At 41.5% G+C, this 18,146-nt stretch overlaps 1 protein-coding gene across 2 annotated transcripts in view; it reads right to left on the bottom strand.

Annotated features, from left to right (window-relative positions):
* FBXW11 (F-box and WD repeat domain containing 11) overlaps positions 511–18,146 on the bottom strand; it is a 59,056-nt gene continuing 41,420 nt past the window's right edge. For both annotated transcript variants that reach the window (XM_021410224.1, XM_021410223.1), the window contains exons 6-13: positions 12,915–13,052; positions 12,183–12,301; positions 11,323–11,572; positions 10,020–10,138; positions 9,299–9,409; positions 8,181–8,259; positions 6,486–6,674; positions 511–3,016 (exon numbers count right to left, since the gene is read on the bottom strand). In XM_021410224.1, coding sequence (XP_021265899.1) covers positions 6,513–6,674; positions 8,181–8,259; positions 9,299–9,409; positions 10,020–10,138; positions 11,323–11,572; positions 12,183–12,301; positions 12,915–13,052 — 978 coding nt within the window. In that variant the 3' untranslated portion in view covers positions 511–3,016; positions 6,486–6,512. The remainder of the gene's footprint in view (positions 3,017–6,485; positions 6,675–8,180; positions 8,260–9,298; positions 9,410–10,019; positions 10,139–11,322; positions 11,573–12,182; positions 12,302–12,914; positions 13,053–18,146) is intronic.

The raw sequence follows: 18,146 nt of genomic DNA, 5'->3' as shown, positions 1-18,146 counted from the left end.
AGCTGCAGCAACCATTTCTCCAACTATTTAAAAGCAAAGTTTACTCACAAAGAGAACTGACAGAACACCAGGGGACGGGGGGAACACCAACCGTCCTCACGTTATTATCTGACTGAGGGCACAGAACACAGCCCTTTAAACAACTGTGGTTGCCTTACACAAGAGCTTCGAAGGGCTTCTTCAACCTAGGCACTGCACGTTAGCAAAACAAAACCCAAGCAAAGCAGCCTTCAAGAGAGGGCTAGCATCAGGAGACCCCCCGTGCACAGGGCTCAGCACCAACACAGACTGCAAAGCAGCCAAGGAGACGGGTCACATTTTAACAAGTCCATCTGCATTCCTGATAAATAACAAGAAAATTCCTCTCGTCATGCTTCTGCTGATGCATGGAATGCAAGTGCTGCAGCAAAGCAGCCAAGTTTCTCCAAGATTTCACCGTGTCCTTGCATTAAACTAATGCATAATACCAGCGTTACTTAGATGACATTATTGATCCATTTATTTGACAAATTAAGTTCAAACTTTTTTTTTTTTATTAAGCACATTCCACAGTACAAAGCTTTAGATCATGAACGATATCTGTACAATTTAACAGTTCCAATAAGCTGTTCATACACCAACTTTCCAAACAGGGAATTGGCAAACATAATTACAAGTTAGAATTAGACTATCCCAGTGCTTTGAAACATTAATATAGCAGTAATGTACAGTTGCTCCATTTTGTTAGCAAATCAAAGTCCAGAGTGCAGCCAGGATCACTGCCATGAATCCCAGGAGTCGAGGTCCTTGGGTGCCAATCACAGAAGTCCACCGCTATGTTACACGAAGCACAAAGAAGTTCAGACCGCGGGTTCAAATACCATTATCTCCCCGGGAAAAAACAGGAATTTAAATCTTACACATGCATTTAAAAAAGAATTCCATTCTTCCAAAACAAATACCCCCCCCCCCTTTTTTTTTTCCCCTTCAGGGCTGCAACAGATTTTCTTTTTCAACAATTTGCTATTAAAGCTATTGGACGAGAAGGGGAAAGCAGGATGCTTTCATACACTGCTGCCAAGCTTACCAAAAAGGGATCTCATGGACGCTTGGGAGCGTGCTTTACATCTTCTGTACTTCATCACGTTGGGTCACCTTGATGAAGTAAATACTGCCGCAGTAACACGTGAGTGGGAGTTCAGCACTGATCCCAACACCTCTCTCCATGTGAAGAGGAGAAAACCTTAAGCTGCACTTCTGTAACGGTTCAGCAATGCCTCGATGCGCGCTTCCTCTGAACCGATCACACAGAACTGATACACGTAACCGCAGCCGGGGGATGCCCCGGGGTCAGCCCCTCGGCAACCTCACACCCCTCAGCCTTTCTGATTGTAGAAGGGAAAAACTCAAACCCAGGACAGTGCTGCCACAGAGGACAAGCATACCCGACATACAGCGATGGAGGGGATGGCAATACATTTCTGTGCCAACACGGATCTTCCCCAGGAAAACAGGCGCATTTCACGCCGAGTTTGACTGAAGCACTGAAGAAAAGCCACCGACAGGCACAGCCACACATGGCTAACAAAGATAAAATATTCAAGTTTGCATCTGTCCGCGTCTTACTCCGACATAAGAGCAATGCAGTAGCGTTCATGTGACCACATAAATTAGAGGGGAGGCTACGACAACATAAAAAGAAACGACTGAGATTTCCAAATAAAAGCATGCTAACAAAGAGAAACCATGACCGGGACGCTGCGTTATGGTTACAGCTGAGAGCTACAGCTAGGGAAACCAGCACGGCCATCAGAGCACGGCCCTGAAGGGACCTCTGCTCCACCGTGAGGAAGTGTTACAAACCAAACATAAATTAATTTCACTTTGGCCCATGGCACCTTCTCCACTGAGCAGCCAAACTAACGCTGAACAAGGACGTCAGCAGGCATCGGTGAGAACCTACTGGTGTTAAAAGAAAGACAACTGTAAATACTGCGGCACAAAATATAAGATACGGAACATAAATTAAACATTTTTTTTTTTTTTAATTTTTAAAAAGTTTAGAAATTACATTTTAAAATATGTAGTTCCCATTAAAAAAATCCTAATGAATACTGAAAACCTCCTTTCGCAGAGAAAATTTCTAGGTAATTCATATTAACCCCTACAGTGCCAGTAGTTAGAACATCCTGCTGCCAAGTGCTACCACATTTTGCCTTAGTGTGTAGTGTCAGGAAATCCTGACTCCTAGCACCTGGAGGTTACACTGTTATGTACATTATATCTACATGCTTATACAGTATTTGAAATGAGGCAAGCACACACAGAAAGGTTTTACTATACCAAACATTAGGAAGCGCAGGACGGCTGTCGTACAGAGCACAGTTAAAAGGAAAAGACAGTGCTATACAACTAGTTTAGATAACCTAGCCTGAATTACAGGTAATCTTTAATTTAAAAGAAATTATTGGTGCAGAAACAAGTAAACTGTAATCCAAAAATATTACTGAGCAATTCAGAAATATTTCTAAGAGTCCAACGTACACTCCTATCAAACAAAACAGGCTCTGAATCTGTCATAAGAGCAAAGTCTAAAGGACAATGATGACTTTGAAAGCAAAGCTCTGTACATTCTGGGTATGTGTTTGGCACCCAAATTTCATTGGAGAATGTTTTTTCTTTAAAGTCAGACAAAAGTGCAAAGCAATATAAATTAAGCCAAGTCCTTTCTTGACGTCTGATTTATTTCTGAAAAACAAGCCATCTGAGTTCAGGTTCTACGGACAATATACATGTGAAGCTTTGGATTTCTCATTGCAGGGAAGGGTAGGCTTCTGAAATTCATCTACTCGAAGTCAGTGAATTTGTAGTAAATTCAAAGACGAACCACTGAGAGCAGGAAAGATTAAGAAATTTAGATATAGAATTGTGCTGCTTTGCATCTACACAGCATCTAGAACCAATTCTGACTTTAGCTGTCGATCGACATCTTCAGGCATGTAGTAGCCAAAATCCAGTAGTTCAAGACTGTGAAACCCTGAAAGAGACAAAAGACAAGCTGAACTCACAGAACATGCAAGTCACAAAGCACCGTTTGGAGGCATACGGAGAAGGTTGAGCACACACCATCTTTGGCACTCCAGGCTGCCAACAGCAAAACACCTGTGAGAAGCACAACGCTTAACATGTTAAGGAGGTACTCAGCTTTAAATAATTCACTGTGTTAGGAGTCCTTCCTGCAAGGATGGATGCACCTCCATGGGATGCTGCCTTTGCTGCAGAATATGCTCTGAACTCATCTGAAGAGCAGGATTCCCAATGGCCTTATTTCTTGGGCAGAGCAATTCATAGGATTCATAGAATACAAATCATAGCAATTCATAGAATTTATTTCTTACCTGCAGAGGAACTAAAAGGTGAACCACCTGCACATCTTGCTAAATGCTGAACACTTTACTGAAAGAGGGACTTACAGCTGAACTTTCCTCACCCTCATGCTGCAGAGGAGCAAGCTTTGCTCAGGATACAAGCTTCACTTCTAGTACAGGGATTTTAAGGAAACAGACAACACATCAAGTAGCTTTATAATTTGTTTCCCTCATCCGGTCACGTGACTCTTAGAAGCTTGCAGACTGTGTAAATTCTTGGCATAATTAAATCCGAATTTCAGTTTTACTTGCCACTTTCCAAAATCACTTTTGTGGACTATGGTAAACCACCCTGTTCTGATATGAAACTCCCATGAAAGGTTAAAACATCTTTAGATGTTAACCAATGGCTTCCCTTCCCCCTAGCCCAAGACCTAGTGCTTAATATAAGAATATTAGACTATCATATGGTAACAATTTTTATCATGTTACAATAAACAACAGGAATTCAACAGAAGGCAATAAAACTCTCACAGCCAACTGCCAGGACTGTCAAAAATGATCCCCTTTGAAAAGGCATAACATTGTGAGCCTTGTAAAAAACCAAGGGCGCGGGGCTGTTTCAAAATACAGAAAACTATAATGTTTGAAAGCATATAAAACTGTTTCATTAAATGTCATAATGAAATATTAGCTGTTTGACCATAATTGCATGTAGATTTATGTTTTGTGGATTCTAATTTCAGACAAACTTGTCAAAAATGACATCACAGCATCCCTCCTGTACAGGAAACATCATTAAGGGACTGTCATTATCAGCACTAACAATTCACGGGATCATATCCCTGAGTCTTTTAAGTCCTACATCACGGGACAAGTCAGACATAAGCTGCTCAAAATTGTCAAGTGTGCAGAATTTGAAAGGAAGAACACACTGCCAAAGGCTCTTCATATTTCACTGACAAATCTCCATGACAGCACATCTTGTGGGCCACATGTGGCAGGAAAGAAAGTAAGACACCAACATATTCTAATTGTGCTTAAGACAAACTATGTATAGCTTTGCCATGAATCAAAACTAGTAACCATTCAGCTTCAACAAGCCCTGGAGTTTCCACAGCAAAAGCTCATCTAGGTATTGTCCCATGTTGCACAGCAGCCAATGGGAGCATCTCTGTCTCTAGAGTAAGACAAAGTCCCTGGGGACACGACCATCAGTGATGGCACCAAGCTTTCCACAACAAGAATACAGCTGTGCCACACAGTTTTGAAGTGGAAGTGACAGGGAAGCAGTGTGGGAGGACCTTGCTGTTTTGAACAGTTTCACAATTTATCTCCCAGGAAAACGTCGTATGTAACTACTTCTCCACCCAACACAAATGTTAAATCGTCACACTTGCTTTCAAATTTCTGTTGGCCTTCCACTGCACAAAGAATAAAGAAGCCAGTGAATTTTACTAAGTTACCCTTGCAGCAATGTTCTTAATGTCACAATTTCTTCAGAGCTCTTAAATGAGCTGCTAATGTGTTTATTCAATACCACAATAGCTCTTTGGACACTAAGAAGTATGCTCAGATTTCTGAGTTTTAATTTAGAAAGGGAGGATAAGGACATATGCATGAAATATTGCAGGGAATGCTAGTGATTCCCTAACATTCTAGCAGGGCAGAATTGAAGTTCATACGAGCAATGAGTTGATTTAAATGTACTTCTTCACCCAAGTCCTAGGGGAGCTGGATGTATATATATTTCCTTTCATTTTAAAGAAAATAAGCAAGCTCCATTAACTGCTGATTCTGTGCACTAACTCTGCATCATAGCATAAGCCTTCTTCCTTAGTCATGGGCCTAATTATATTAAATAATTACAGGTTATGAAACTCAGTCTAGCAATGCCCAGCTTTTGACCTTGATGCTCTGCGGAACCTAACGAGCCACTGGATGTGATGTCTATCCAGAGAGGACATCATCATGGCTTTCCTCAAAGTAAGTAGGTGTTCACTCAGCAGGAACAGTAGCCAACACTTTCCTGGGGGATGCGTACAGGTCACAGGAAAGCAATTTTTAAGAAACTATCTCAAAGAAGCCAAGTGTTTCTTCACATGGAAAGATGTTTCCTAGCCAGAAGGAGAGATCCTACAGAAGGAATGGAAAAGAGTCAGAGGAAATCATTACTGCAGCAGGAATAAACACATACAGATAGATAATGAAAATCCAGGCTTACACAAAGACCCACAATGTTTAAGCCAACTCCTAACTATCTACTTTACATAAATCCTTTCAGTGCAGGCAATATTACTCCTAATTCCTTTTGTTGTGGTGTTTCCACTTCCTTGAAAGCACCCGGTATCAGCATGGGCAAAGACAGGGCACTGGAGGAAGGGGCAATTGCTGTTTGCTAAGGCAATTTCTACATTTCCAAGTCCCAGCATTCACAGCTATTTATAGTGTGAAGTGCAACTGTTGGCAGCAACGTAGATGACATAAGAAACCACTGTTGTAACAAACTGATCTACAGCGGAGCTTTTACCCACCGTGCTTGAAGAACTACAGGAAGCTGACTTGCAGAAAAATTGAAACAAAATAGGCTAAGTTCATGTGCTCTGTTTGACAGCTTTGTCACATTGCCTAACACAACGTAATTTTTAGTCCTGAAAGTCTACCCAGATGCTTATGGTCACCATAGAATTGCTCGTTTCTGATGAGCATTTGTCCACAGATGGTATGTACTTTCAGTTTACTAGGAACACATTAAGATGCTCGTTACAAAGAATTCATCTTGAGATGCCTCAAAAGCTCTATAAGATTCTGAATTCACAGGACATTTGCAATACCTGTACAATACACCAAATCTCCCTCCACCTCCAAGAACACTGCAAATACCCAACAACTTTCCATATTATACCTTAAGTATCCAATTATAAACAGGAGTGATTATAGAAGACATAGGCATAAGATATTAAACACGGCAAGTTTTGAAAGCTGAAGCACGACCATGCAGTCTAAGTAATGCAAGAAGTGGCGTAAGAAATTTCTATTTTCTTAAGGAAAACAACAGTTCAATGTTTTGAGTAATCCCACTTGCAGGTGAAGTGATAAATTTATGAACTTGTTATATGTGAAGAGACAAAGACTTACCTTCTAAGGGTAGTAAAGTGCAGACTGTTATCTGGAGATGTAAGTGTATGTTCTAGATGGAGAGCGAGTCTCATTCGGGGCACTGGGTGGCACGTTTAAGAAATCCCAAATCAGAATTGTATCGTCATGGGAACTACTAATAATCTGAAACTCATCAAACTGGAGCCTAAAGACACGTCCTGAATGTTCCTGTGAGTAATGGACATCAGTTAGCAGGCCAAGAAGAGGATAACATTGCATTACATCTGTGCTCACACGTATCTGGACGCAGAATGGTGTATTAACATTTTGGTGCACTGCTTAAGAAGCCCTTAGTTATAATCACACTTGAGTTTCACGAAAAGCAGTTTTCATATATAAGCTTTGTTCAGCAAAACACGTAGCTTTCAAGTAAAGTACTCATAAAGCCTGACTCTCCCCTGCAGGGGCCCGCTGCACGTGTTGAGACTGAGATTATTGAAGACTAACACAATCTATCAATCAGGAAGCATCGACCAAGAAGACTGGCTGGCACTAACAGCCTACATCAGGGGCTCCTTTTCTTACATAACATTTTGCATTCAACACTGCCGCTAACCCAGTTTTATATAGCACTAACACACCACATCATGGCCTCATCTAGGACACGCTGCCACAAGGATCAGCATGGCTCACTCATTAGTAAAGACAGAGCATCTCCAAATGCTGCTGTAAGGAAAGGAGGTGTAGGAGTACAAGCTCCATCAGCTCTTCCAAGAAACCTCAGAATGGCACTAGGAGGCCCAGAAAAGACTTTCCTCTTTACCCTGCTTACCCATTTGCTAATAAATTTAAGAGGAGTATGAGACCTTTGCTAGCGAACTAACTGAAGCTGTCAAACTGATCTCCAAACTGTAAGCTGAGCTACAGTATACTCACAGAGCAGAAAGCAGCAACTTTTTCCAGTAAAACTAAATACACGTATGGATTAAAAGAATAGTTAAATCTCATCTTCACACAAAGATTATTCAAAAGAAGAAAAAACAGAATTGTTTCTAGGAACGTAAGCACTTCCATAGTGTCGGAAAGGCCAAGCACAGGCTGAATAAGCCAGCTGCCATCATATGCAGACAGTACATTGGGTTGCTACTAGTTTGGACAAATGTCTGATTGATTCCTTAAGTAAATTAAAAAAAAAAAAAAGCGTGCATGAAATTTCAGTTTACTGTCATGAACCATTTACTGTCCTGTATTGAATACAAGAAAAAATACAGCCTAAGCAACAGCCTCAACTCTGACAGTCCTCTGAGGCAATGAGAGTTCCTCTGGAATTCTTCCCACTTATCCTCCATTCTCTTTGCACATCTCTTCCTTTCAAACTGGTTAGGAGAAAGGTTGAGGAAGACAGAATTTCAACCCCACCATTCCCTTTAATAAGAGGAAATTCAAAGCCAGTGTAACAACGGTATTAGGGAACCACATCAGTGACTAAAATGATTTGACATAATGTCACGATTTATTTTTTAGAGTATCTGAGAATGTCTTAACTTTTTAACTTCAGGTTCAAATCATTGATGATATGTACATTTTACTTCATTTTTAGCATAAGAAATAGCCTAGGCTTCACAGAGAACACCCTGAATTTCTCAGCTATCCTAAGGCAAGGGAATAAAACGCCTCTCACTTTCAAATAAAAGATCTCAAATAACCTCAAATTAGTAAATTAATTATACATACCACTAACGTACGCAAGCATAATGTACTTGCTGGGGCACGAGGGTCAAGAGCAGCTTGCAAGTCCCACACTTTAATTTTGCTATAAAGTAAGATAAGAAGGTTATAACTATTGTTTCAAGTGCAAGCACATAAACATCTGAAAGCAACGGACAGAATTCCAGATCTTCACTTCAGCTAATTTAACAGAATCAAGCAAAACGTTGTAATTTATCTTCACTAAATTTCTAAAGCTCAATCTCATAAAACACAGAGAGTTGTGTATTTCTTTTTACAAATACAGTGATGTCTTAGTGACTTGGACCAAGTGAATTGTTTATACTCAAGTCAAATAAACTACATTTGTATATACAAGCCAGTCTGGAACTGCAGAATAACTCAAAAGCCCACAGCACTACTGATGAAGTGCAAAGATCCAACAGGAATTAAGCAGGGACTGCCAACCCCAGAGAGACGATAAGCCCAAAAGAGACAAACACAGTTCAAGAATTGTTTTCAATAGCTCTATTCACTTGAAGTACAATTCATACAAAGAAAGAACTGGAGAATTTGGACGTGAACATATGTTGTCCTGAATATTCAACAGTGAAGATACTACTTGCAAGGCAGAGCAAATCAGAAGTGCTGATGGTGGAATGGTGGGGCTCCTGCCTTTAACCCAAGAGAAATAGCCACTGAACAGTTCTGAGAGCCCTACAAGATATATCTGCCCTCACAATAAATATCTATCTGTCTTCAAACAAACAAACAAAAATTTAAAAGAAAGCAAAAACTACCCGGAGTACATGGACCTGGAAAGGAGTGATTCCTGAGGGAAGACACAAAAAAATGTACTTTTTTAGACCAACTGTCACTGCAGCCAAACAAAAGTTTATTTTCTGTAAGAAGTCAAACATGCGATGAAACAAAGTAGGTGTACTCAGAAGTGCACCAGAAAAGCAGTTTCTTGTCTACTTAAAACTGCAGGCTGCTATGCTGAAATGCTCAAGCAGAAGCCACTTAAATAGTGGTCCATTAGCCAAATCAGAAGAGACCCTTTATCCTGCAAACAAGGCCCAAAGGCTCTCAGAACATTTTGTTAAGAAAGGCAGAACTTTTTGAAATTGCTCTCAAAAACATACCCATCATAGGCTCCACTAACAATCCTCTTGTTGTCGAACCTGATGCATCGGACCAGTTCTTCATGGCCTTCTAATACTCTTAAACAGGCACCACATTCAATGTCCCATAGCCTTAAAAGAACAGAAGAAAGTCTGAGCACTTCAGGTCCAGTGCTATCCCTCAGCCTTACACACAGCGATTTAAGCATGCTGCTGAATGGCTTTCTGTGGAAAATACCTGTTTGCTAAAAAGAGCAGCTGGTAGAACTTGGAGATGTTCCTTATACATAATTCAGAGAAAACTGCGTTGCAGCTGCAGAACATAAAAACTTATCTAGACATTCAATATTAAATATAAGTAAAGGCTGTATACTTGCTAAATTATTTTAAGAAACCTTAACATACTTTTCTTTTCCATTCTGCCTAAATCAGTGATTACCAGAGGTTCAAAAAGCATGAAAACCAGTGACCAGTCTCCATCTCTCAAGCAGAAAACAAGGCCATAAACTACAGGAATAGACAGTTTTGTTTCCCTTCGTCTGAACCTGAGTCTCACTTTTTCCCGTGGATGTGATATATCAACTCTCACACTGAATATAGTTCCAGTTACACAGCATCTGCTTCAATGGCAAGACATACTGAAGATGGTTTGCACGAGTGGGGCAGCAGCAAAGGTCGAGGGAAATCCCACTATCACGTGCAAATGTACACAGGCACATACCAACAGCCTGCTGGCACCCACCTAATGGTATTGTCAGAAGATCCACTGACAACTAGTCGATCCCTGTACTGCAGGCATGCAATGCCACGCTTGTGCCCATTTAGAGTACGAACAAACTCGCACGTACTTGTACTCCAGACCTGCAAAACATGAGAAGAATGTTACTCTGAGAATCATGCTCAATAAAGGCTTTTGACTTCCAGCAGAAGCTGTTACTAACTTATAAGCAGAAGTCTGAGGCTGACTTTTGCTGGACAGCAGAATGAAAACTTGGATGGTATTTTTGCAGGCAAAGAGGAAATATGTGGCGTTAGTGCAAGATGGCATCACAGAGCCTAGCAATGACAAGAGCTGTTGGCTCTGCTATTGTGCATCGTGTCGATGAGAAAGACCAGGAGGCTGGAGGTCAAGGAGGAGAGTATATATAAAATATTTTCAAGTGGTAGACACTGTTCCAAACAACCTCAAAAGGCTGATGACACTTGAATCTTGGTAAGTTAGTAATTCTTTAAAAAAGAGGAAGTTCCCTCGTATACAAAAATAAGCTGTATTTTTTACCAAATAAATTGCCAACAATCTGTTTCTAAGAGAAGACCAAAGCCACGGCCTATTAAACTTTGGTGGCTGTTTATTCTTTAACATTAAAGTATCTTGATCAAATTTGTCCATTTTTAATGAACTGCTATTGAAGTTGTAATGCAAAGGATTCATGTAAAGTAGCTCATTTTCCAAAAAAAGTGCAGTGGGTTCTTTGGCAGATATTTGGTCATGAAAGAGCCAAGAGCTTTTTGGCACAGTCTAGGGTAGCTCTGGTTCTAGAGAAGGAAGGGTGGAAACGCTTCTGTTATATTAATACACTCCGGGTAACTCAAATTTTCTTTGATAGTTTTCAAATACAGCATTTTAATTCTTTAAACAGAGCAAAGTCTGGTTTAGCTGGGAAGGTGTGGTATGGAAAGGCAACTGCTGATAAATTTCATGTCTGGAACAGGACTGCCAATTGAAATAAGAAAAAAAGACATTTGGAAAAAGGCACAACATGTGCCACATTTAACAAACAAACCAATCTTGAGATTAGAGTTCAAATGACGAGTGGGCTTTACTTTTTTGGAGCTGTACAGCAGTAACCACAAAAATGTTACAAGCCTCGTTATATGAAAGACGACATTAACAGCTAGCATGAGGAAGCAGCTAGCTGAATGGTAAGGAGAAAGGCACAGAAGTGTTTACAAAAGCCTTGGCTACTCGGATTTGAATTGTAACTTTCAAAAGCTTTTCTGGCTTGGTAGGCATTCAGACCCACAGGAGAGCTCTGCCAACTTACTTTAATGGTCCTGTCACCTGACGCCGACACAATATACTTGTCATCGAAGTCTACCACGTTAACAGCAGCACGATGGCCAACCAAGACACGGCGCAGGGTGATGTCAGTAGGTGATGCCATATCCCAGACAGCAATGGATCTGTCCTTTGAGCATGTCACCATTAAGCCATTACTGAACCTCAAATGAAGCACTGCTTCATTGTGATGAATCAACGTGTTCAGAACTTCACCTGTATTTACATCCCAAACTCTGCAAAAGAAAAGAATTTTATCCCAAATGAAGGAAATATGTACATTATATAGTGCAAACACACACAGCTCCGCTACCATCTTCAAAAGAGATCACTGGTTTGCCACCACCTCTTCAGGCTACAGAAGGGCAGAAAGGTAGGAACTGGGGAAGTAACCTGGTTCACTTCTCAGTCACAAGCAGTAACTAGCAGCGGTGAGCAGTTAGGCCAGGAAAAGCCTGAGTTGGGACCACTACTAAAAGAAAGGATTGTACAGTACTGACATAAAGTACTTGACATAAAGTATGTCAAAAGGTGATATAAGAAAACCTAAATGGGGTAATCGCCATGTAAGCAGGGCACCAGCCATTCTACTTCATGTTGTGCTTTGAATGACATAGCTCACGTGCCTTCACAATGCTTAACACTACAAAGCATGAGACAGCCTGGGAAAAAAATGACTGAATGTGATGCTTTGCCAAGTGCAAATACCTTATTTTTGGAATAATGGGATCACACTCACATGAGGGATGTTTTCTGACATTCTGAGATTATTACAAATACTCTCAACCCCAATATTCACATTGGTGTTTTTTTTCCACTTTTTTCCCCAAAAAACTTAACACTCACCTCACTGTAGAATCTGAAGATCCAGTTACAATGACCCTTTCATCATACTGCAGACAAAGAACTGAGCCAGTATGTCCTGTTAATACTTTCAAGCATTCCAAGCTTGTTTTGTCCCAAATCTGTCAAAAATAAAAAATATAAATGGCTCGCCAAGATCAAGAACATGGGTTCAAGAAACTTGAATACTGCTGCTACTAAGAAGAAAGGAAGAAATCTGGACGCAGCAGCAAGAATCCTTGGCTAGGCTGCCTGTCCAGACAGTGACTCTTGTCCTCCCTTTTAAGTTGGTGAGTCTCCTGAATGCAAGTTTTTGGCATAACAGTGAAACAACCAATGATCATGAAAAGACAAATGCTTATTTTACAAAAAGAAATGCCATGGTGCTCAGGGACAGCTTGCAGGAAAGCAGCTTATTTTCATGAAAGCGAACGATTTGGAATGACAGAGACACAGCTGACAGTAAGTACTGCACAGTCCTCTTTCGTGTAGGTAACTCTGATTTCACAAGTTTCTTTGTAGCCAGTAGTACTGATTTCCTGTCTGCAAAGTTCCTAGAGTAAAACACAGGCAAAGACTTAACAGGGCTGCAGAAGGCATCCAGTCCTCATAAACCCTGAAGAGAGAAGCACTGTTGGAAGAAGAGACAAGAGAACTCAACAAGGAAACAAGCAGCTCTCCCTCAATAGCAGAACTACCATCTACATACAGGGAAAAGACCGAAAAAGCGTTTACCTTAATGGAGTTATCTCGTAGGCCACTGATTATCTTTTCATCATCATACTGTAAACAGTAGACACCTTTGCTATTCTCAGAGCGGCACTGAATCCTCTGCAAGTTATGTCGCCCGCATCGCCAGTTAGATTCTATAGTCTATCAGGAGATGAAACAATCGAGAGTTAGGCATGAGGCTGCATGCTCCAGCACGATGACTCCAACAGATGCACAGCAAATCTTTCCCACCGTTACAAAGTTCATCTTTAAATGCTGGGTGGACAAAATATAAATGCATCGCTCCCACCCACCCAGAAAAATATTTAAAACACCATGGACTTGGACCTTCGTATTTTGTCACAACAAAAGCAGTGTTCAGTGCTGAAAATCATAGTCAAGCAGCCCTCATGAGAACATTCAGAGGAACCATCACAAAGATGCATTTCAAAACGATTCAGTTTCCCCTTGTATTTGCACAGTCACCTGATAGTAGCAGCGAAGAACTTGTATGGTGTGCGCTCAGCACCACCGAGTAACTAACATACAGATAGCTGGGCCTGCCCTGGCCCTGCCCACCCATTCCCCATGCTAGCTGTCATGCCCCCTAGGGATTTTGAGATATGGAAACTTCTGCTAAGCACCTTAAAGCATGAAGAAAATAAAACTGAACAAGGAATATAAAATTCAAACAATCTGAAGAACAGCTAAAACTTACTTTTTTTTTTTTCCCATCCTCCTTTCAGGTAAGAGACGTGACACCTTAAAAGGAGGCAAACTATTCCATAGCAGAACAAGAATTATTTCCATCCTGTGATCAGCTTTCCTACTTGTGAAAAGACCAATGTTGGCTTCAAAGACATGTGAGATAGGGGATTTTGGTCAGGTCTGTGCACAACTCTGGGACAACACCTGCAGTACCCGGGAGGCTGGAATGCTTTCCATCTTCCAGCACAGGCACCACAACAGCCCACATCTTTGACTGCTTCCCTGATGCCCTCCACAATGCTGCATGGAATCCTGGGGTGAAGCTGATCAACTGTCAGTTAGTTTGGAAAAAACATGTATAACCAAATCCTAACTCTAAAGCAGTATCAGGCACTTCTGCTGCTCCGTGCAGTTCTTCCTCTCCTCAAGATCAGAAAACCACTAAAATGATAATTAAAGACAAAAGTACAGTGCAACTACGATCTCTCAATTCCAGGAAAATATGCCCATTTTAGCAGAAACCAGTGTATCACTTGCTTTTCCATGCATTTATCCTTCAATTGTCGGCCATTATGCAACTTGGAGAGAATTATCCACAATTATAACACAAACCTGATGTAACGTGGGAATTTGCCTGAATTATAAGTACTAAGGGAAGCTCCTGGAAGAGCATGCTGACAGGTTATCCATCCCCTCTCATTCTCTTCCAATTTGTTGGGGAAGCTAATGAAATTAAGATAGCAAGCCATCTGCCAGCTCGGGATCAGCTTTTCTGGCCACTGAACTGGGCTCAGGTTGTTCAGATCTGGTGCAGGCTCCATTTGGGCTCCTCCTCTGAAGGTAGCAGACTGCTCACCTTGCTACTTCCTCAGCATGGGTTGGAGGTGTCAGGAAGGAAGGGCCCTCAAGCTTCATCTGAAGATTTATTGTCTGTGCTTGGAGGGCAGAACTGCAACTCATTAATTCGTTCCCTGTTACAGAGCTGATAGACTACCCTTGGAAACAGCAGAGAATTCAAGACACTAATAGCACGAACCGTTATAACTAAAGATCTGAAGGCAAGATATTTAAAAATGCAGTAACTAACACTGAATACGCTGGAGATAATGTATCCCAGATTCAAGTCATCCAATTTAAATAGCTTCAGAAACTGTATACGTTCAGACATTCAGTTCTAAGAAGTCGCCTAAGGGAGTTTCCCTAAAGGAACGTTCTTGGAAAGGTCAGAAATTAGCAGTTTTATGTACCACGTGCTGGATTACCCTAACCACCAGCACTGCAACACCATCCCAGCACCTCCACACCTCAGGCTCCTGTGACAGCCATTACCAATAGCTACAGCATACGTTAAGAGCACCACAAAACAGTCGTCTCCAGCAGTTTTCTAATCTGAACAGCAGTCAGTAGGAGTATGCTGACCAAACATTTTGGGACTAGCGTTGGCTTAACTCTTAGTAGCTCACTGTAGGAAGCGACATAATAAGCTTACCACCAGAAAACGCTGGCGTCAGATAAAAGAAACTAAGGTATTATTTACATCTACATGAAGGCACCATAAAGCAGTAAGTCACATGCAGGTGTACATTTTAATTCTGCGAGTCGATATCATTTCATTTGTACGTTATACGGTGTGGCTACTGTGGGAAAATACTTCTTGTTTTTTGAGAACTTGTAAAATCCCCTTACACTGCGTAAATTTTCAGTGCGCTGGGAAAGGAGCCACAATACACAGAGAATATACAGCAGCATTTAAATTAGCAACAGAGTGAAAACAGATGTGTACGTATAGAGAAATAACATTATTTTAGATGACTAAATACAGCTGAGTGGGTGGGCAACCTGGAGGACCCTCTGAAAAGGAACATGTTTAATACAATACTGGCAACCACATAAAAGCTTTTTGCTGTAGGAGATTTCTGGTTGTTACCGAACAGCGCAGTGAAGAGGTTTTCAGCTGCAGCTCCTTCCAGGAGATATCTCAATACACTACGTACACGTTGGGTAGGTATGCATGGGCGTACAAGCAGAGAGGAAGAAACTGCTCTGTTTTATGGACTGTTACAAGCATCATGGAGCCAACACTGAGAGACTCCATTTATTTGCATGCTTACAGCAACCAACCTAACACCAATTCATGCAGCGCTCTACTGCGTTTTCTGTAGCAAGTCTCCAAGGTAACAGCCCCTGAACATGGGCTTCACAGCTAAAAGCAAGCAGTGCAGAACACTGTCTCCTTGGTTCACAGGCACAGCAGACAGTTTCACACACTTCACTAATGCTCACTTAGGGCAATGGCAGCAAGTGTGCTACACAACCAACAAAATCCGGACACAAGGGATACGGAACAAACATGAAGACAAGGCATCTGCCATGTGGAGAGCCAGTGAGCAGCTGAAGAACTGTGGAACTGGACAGAAAAAGGCACCTTGAGAGAAAAACTCCCAGAGAAGCCCAAGATACAGAGCTATCGCCAAGTCTGAACCACGCCAAGGCAAGTTCACTGGTACAAGGACAGTAAAAAAAGATGCAATCCATCCAGACTACCAGTTGGAACATTTACTACACTTTAGATGTTAAGGATAATCTGTTAAGAGCAGGGCTTTTTTTTTTTTTTCCCCATGTTTGATGATGTACACTGTGTTCAGTTCCTTGGCTAAAAATGGGATTTTTATCCTTGTGAATATTATTCCAAAGTGGGTTTATCTTTACCCCCCAAACCAAGGAGATCGTTCCCTGAGAAAAGACAATTTTCAGCACAAAAGCAGCAGGAAAAGGAACCTACATACTTGAACCATAAATAGGGATTCTCTGAGGCACCGGGCATTTACAGCAAGTGCAGCTGAAGCCCCAAACCCTTGTTCTTCACGCACATTTAGAATTGATCCTGTGTCATCACGGTGAAGAGAGCTGAGTATCTCGTTCCTTACGAAGTTCAAAGGTTTGATAAGCAAAGATGGAATGATGGACTGGCCATGGCACCAGGCTCCTTGCATTTCTGAGGAATTTCCTCTTCAGACTCCCTCAAGATGCTACGACCATCAGGAAATTAAAGAAAAGCACCAAACCGCTGAACAAGGACGATGACCTCAAAGATCCTGATGGCAGTCCCAATTTCACTGCTGGGTTTCCAATCTGCTGTTGGCTGGCAAAAGCCAAGCAGCTTCTACAGTCTCTGTAAGAGGCTTGTGAGGAAAGTCTACGTGATGCATGCTGCCCAGGAGGCTTAAACTGCTCCTCAGGAGCAACCTGCAGAGTGCTGCCTGTCCTGTCCTTACTGCAGCAGCACAAAGCACAGCATTTCAGACCACACAGGGGCAACTCACAGCAACACATGACAAAGCTTTCCAATTGCAAAGCCTACACAGGGAGGCGAAATAAACAGTGACATGGTAATTAAATGCAAGAAAGGGATCCTAAGTAAAGGCCGGGCTTGTGTATTTACCTGAATACCCAAGTGAGAATAAAACCCGTCTTCATAAACAATCACAGAAGCAACACTGACAAACAAACAGTGATTGATTATAACCCCATTAACATACACTTTCAGTAACTGGGCTTCTGATTTGACTTGTGAGAACACAGCACACTCAGGCTGTGCTGTTACCTTGTGAAGAACACTGAAATTAAAGTGAGGACAAACAGCTATGAGTGTACCACTGAGTCACTGCAAGTCCAAATATTACATGGGCTTTCCGACTAGTCTGGGGTAAAGTATCACTTTTAGTATGAACTCCAAGACCAGAAGAAAAGCCATAAATGGTGGAGTCAAAAAATATAAACAACTCGACAGAAAAAGGAATGGGAAGTTTTCCTAGCAAGCATTACAATTAAATCATGTTTTTTTGGCAGAATTTAGACCTAAAAATTAAATTCCTATCATTTACAGCTGCTCAGATAAGACTCAAATGTGAACAATATAAATTGATGAAGTGTTGTCTTCCTGCATGCAACCAACCCAATACATATATTGGAAGCTGCTCAATGGTCCACTAAGTAAAACTGTTCCCAAGTCTCACTGCAGCTTTGCAGAACCCTTTTTAAAGCCACAGAGAGAACTGATCAGATGTTGAATGAGACAGATATAGACAGCGGAATAGGCTCACTTGTTACAGAGGAAGAGAAGACGACTTGCAGAAACTGCATTAAAGGCCAACAACACAAAAGGAATATAGGACGTCACCCTGGGAAAAAGCAGACAGGATAATTAAGACTATCTTATAAAGTGTAAAGAAAAGACGATGATCTCTCAGAGTGGCAAAGTGATGTTACGCACCAGGGACGCCTTAAGCAAATCAGGTAAAAAAAAAAAAAGAAAAAAGAGGGGAAGACAAACTGAAGTTTTAGACCTGAAGAACAGTAATTTAATATTAGGACTCCTGCTGCCCTGGATGGTGGCAGTGACTGACGTGCTGAGAGGAACAGAAGAGTGCAGAGGCAGGCAATAACAGACTGCTCCCAGAATGGAATGAGGTGTAATGGCACTGTGTCCCAGCACCCTGCCCAGGGAGGCTGCCAAGCAGCAGGCTGCTGTGTGAGACTCTGGGATCT

Source organism: Numida meleagris, chromosome 12 (genome assembly GCF_002078875.1).
Source record: "Numida meleagris isolate 19003 breed g44 Domestic line chromosome 12, NumMel1.0, whole genome shotgun sequence".
Lineage (NCBI taxonomy): Eukaryota > Metazoa > Chordata > Aves > Galliformes > Numididae > Numida > Numida meleagris.
Note: the sequence above shows the minus strand (reverse complement) of the source record. Positions and strands in the feature narration are given on the sequence as shown.